The following is a 3,366-nucleotide window of genomic DNA, read 5'->3' on the forward strand; positions in this document are numbered from 1 at the left end:
TCATAGGCTTCCACCTTGTTCCTGAGAAGCAACAGTTTCTTTGGTACTTCTCTTGGGAAGGAGCTGGGAAAGGATATTTGGCATAACTCCTCCTTGAGCAATGGTCACACAGCAGAAGAGCTTGTTCAGCTCCTCATCATTTCTCACAGCCAGCTGGATATGCCTGGGAATGATCCTGGTTTTCTTGTTTTCCCGTGCAGCATTCCCTGCCAGCTCCAGGAGCTCTGCTGTCAGGTACTCCAGGACTGCAGCCAGGAAGACGGCAGCACCGGCACCGCTCCCGGCAGCGCTGAGGAGCCTGTAGACACGACCCACGGGGAACTGCAGACCAGCCCTGGCAGACCTGGTTTTCTTCACTGCAGCTTCAACTTTGACAGCACGTTTCTTTCCACGTCCAGACATTCTGATGGGTGAGGAGGCACAAAGGGTTGAAGATCTTCAAATTACCCAGGTGTTTGGGCTACAGCTAACTGAGAGCAAGGAGAGACAACAGCAAGGTAAGCTACACTTTTTGTTCTTCCATGTCAAGAAGGCAGCTTGAAAGAGTCACACTCCACAGGTCATTTATAGCAGAGCTAAGATTCAACTCCTACTGCCCTTTCATAGCCTACCTTTTTAGGAGAGAGGCCTTGTAGTAAAATCAGAGCAGACTGTCAGCCTATCAAGAAAGGTTTATTAAAGTAGATTTGAAGAGGTCAAAAGAAAAGAGGCTTTTCCCAGTTACTTGGAATGTATTCCAGATTGAGGCATAGTGGGTTTTCAGTAAGTTTCTTAAGCACCACAATTCTTACCTCAAAGCTAACTTGAGGCCAAGCCTGCTTTTTATTTCAGCAACAATCTGCATTCTAACTTCTTCCATTATCAAGTTTGATCTTTCTTTCATGTTAAATTGGACAATTGACAAGTTCCTACAGCTCACAGTCTCTTACACCCAAAATAGTATAAGATATTTTCATAAAGAGTTCTAAATGAACTCTACAAGGAATATTCTCTGGCTGCTATGAGAGTACTGGAGATGTGCTGTCCAATTCTTCTTCTTGGTGCAGAACAATACATACTGAAGAACAGAAATTACTGTCTATTTACTCAAGATTAAGGAAATTCAGTCCAGTTAGGGTACTCTTATAATTAGAGTGCAAAAATACTCAATTTCTAATCTACAAGCAAATAGGACAGTTAGCTTGCAGCACAGCTGTTTACAATATACAAGGACATCCATCACTAGATTAATATGTAGGATTTTGTATAGTTTTTATAAAGACATTTAAAAATTTAAGAAAAGTCAGAAGAAGATTCAGAAGGAAGGTTTTATAAGGTAGTTTTTATAAAGAGATTTAAAAGTTTAAGAAAAGTCAGAAGATTCAGAAGGAAGGTTTTATAAGTAAATTTAACTATTTAAGAAGAGTCAGAATAAGATTTGGGAGGAACAAAAAAATCCCAGCCCATAATAAAATCCAAACAAACCAAGTCTTAATTCCTTAAACCTATTATCAGACAGTAACTTTCACATTCTGATTACTCACATTACACACATGCAGATGTACTACAAATACAGCTAACTTACAAAATAACATAAAATCCACAACTCCAAATCTTTCACTATGTATTATAAATGGAAAAAAAAAAATCACATAATGAAAACTATATCCTATTACCTTCAAAAATTCTTATTTTGGCTTGATCTGTGCTTTTCTACAGCTTATGCTCAAAAGCAAACAACGCACATAACATTTTACCCCCTACCCTGGGGCAGAACCTTTTTATGAGGAACTTTTTCTCCTCATCAGTGGGGTCACCTGGACAATTAATGAGTCATTCTCACATGTGGTTCTTCTTCCCTCTAATACCTGATTTGGAGGCAAATAAAGAAATACGTTCTGGAGGCCCAGAAGCAAGTTCTTTGGTAGAAGGAGTGGGAGAAGTCGGGCTGTCTCCAAGGGCCGAGCCACAGCTATATTTCTGTCTCACTGTGGCACTGCTAGCTCTCACCCACTCTGGCTGGAGTGTTTCTGTCTGTACACCGTGGCTGAAGCTTGGTTAAAAAAGTACATAGGGCAAATGTGCTTTATAAATACAATATATTTTTAGTTAACCGGGAAGGGGGAAGCTGTGTAATGCTTTATGGGCAGAGAGAGTTATGTTTCTTTCACATTGTGTTGGAGCCCCACCAAGTGATGTAATGGGACTGCTCCTAAGATTTGGGCTTCTGCCCCCTCTTCTGGTAACACTCTGCCTCAGATGGGGCTCAGGGTTTACTGTGGGCACAGAGTTGTTCTGGTGCCAAGGGTCCTCGGCAAGTCCCTCTCAGTTCACCTGGGCAAAAATCTCACCTAATGCAAATGAATATTTTTTTAAAATGAATGCATGCTTCCTGCACGTGCTCTTCTTGTGTTTGTTTTCTGGTGTTCAAAATAGGTTCCAACCAGCAATATACAAGAGCCATGGGTGTGAACTGTATTTCAGCCACAGAAGATGATTATTAAACTAGCAGGTCCTCCTGAAAGCCCAGCCTCTGAAAAAAACTTTTGTACATCAAAGCTGGCATCAGCAGCTAAGCCTTTGGTTCTGCATGACAAGCACTAACTGTGGGTCAGAGCCAAAAGACTTTGGAGTACCTGCAGAAAACTCCAAAACTGTGATCCCAAAAACTTTACTTCACAAACCACCCTACCAAAAGTCTCTGTAGCCCTTTACTTTCTGATCTGAAGTTCTCATGTTATCTGTACTGGTGGCTCCATCTATCACTCAGTCACTTTCCCCCAGGGATGTTTAGTTCAAACTGGGTGAGGCTGGGTCCTCCTCCACCTCATGACCATGGGAGAAGGTTGTGGGGCATCCTCCATGTATCCAAAGGCTCACCATGAAGACTGATTCCATCTCAAAGTACAGCTATCCATTCCTTTTGATCAGGGGTGGAAAAAGTGGCTATGCCTTCCCTTCAGTAAACCGGACCTAACGCAGGACCGTTGCCCCAGCACGCCTCGGGAGAGACGGGTGTTAATGGGATAGCCACGATGCTGGAACCTGTCGTAACAGGCCTTCTGAGCTTCCATTTCAGGCCCCTGGCAGAGTGGAGACAATCGTTTCTCTGCACGCCCTGAGAAAACACACTCTTAAAGCTTGCTGGCAGGTTGTGTGGGGGTGTTTTTCTGCAGACTCAGAGCGGGGCTCCCTGTTTCTCGGCAAGCATGCTGACCATTGGGCTGGAGCCTGAAAGGAGGGGGAGGTGGGAGCGGGCCTCTTCCCCCTTCTCCTCTTCTGCACCTCTTTGAGAAGAAAATGCAAAGTCTGCTCAATCCTTTGAAAGGGCAGAGGTGCCTGTTTTATGGAATAAGGTGTTTATCCCAAATGGATTAGAGTCACCAC

General features: G+C 43.4%; 1 protein-coding gene across 1 annotated transcript; it reads right to left on the bottom strand.

The window, feature by feature from the left end:
* LOC103773239 (histone H2A-like) lies at window positions 1-402 on the bottom strand. The gene has a single exon (XM_008940601.1). It carries the CDS (start codon window positions 400-402, stop codon window positions 1-3), a length of 402 nt encoding a protein of 133 aa, XP_008938849.1.
* Between the last annotated feature and the right edge of the window lie 2,964 nt (window positions 403-3,366).

This window comes from Merops nubicus, unplaced genomic scaffold (genome assembly GCF_000691845.1).
Source record: "Merops nubicus isolate BGI_N331 unplaced genomic scaffold, ASM69184v1 scaffold31585, whole genome shotgun sequence".
NCBI lineage: Eukaryota > Metazoa > Chordata > Aves > Coraciiformes > Meropidae > Merops > Merops nubicus.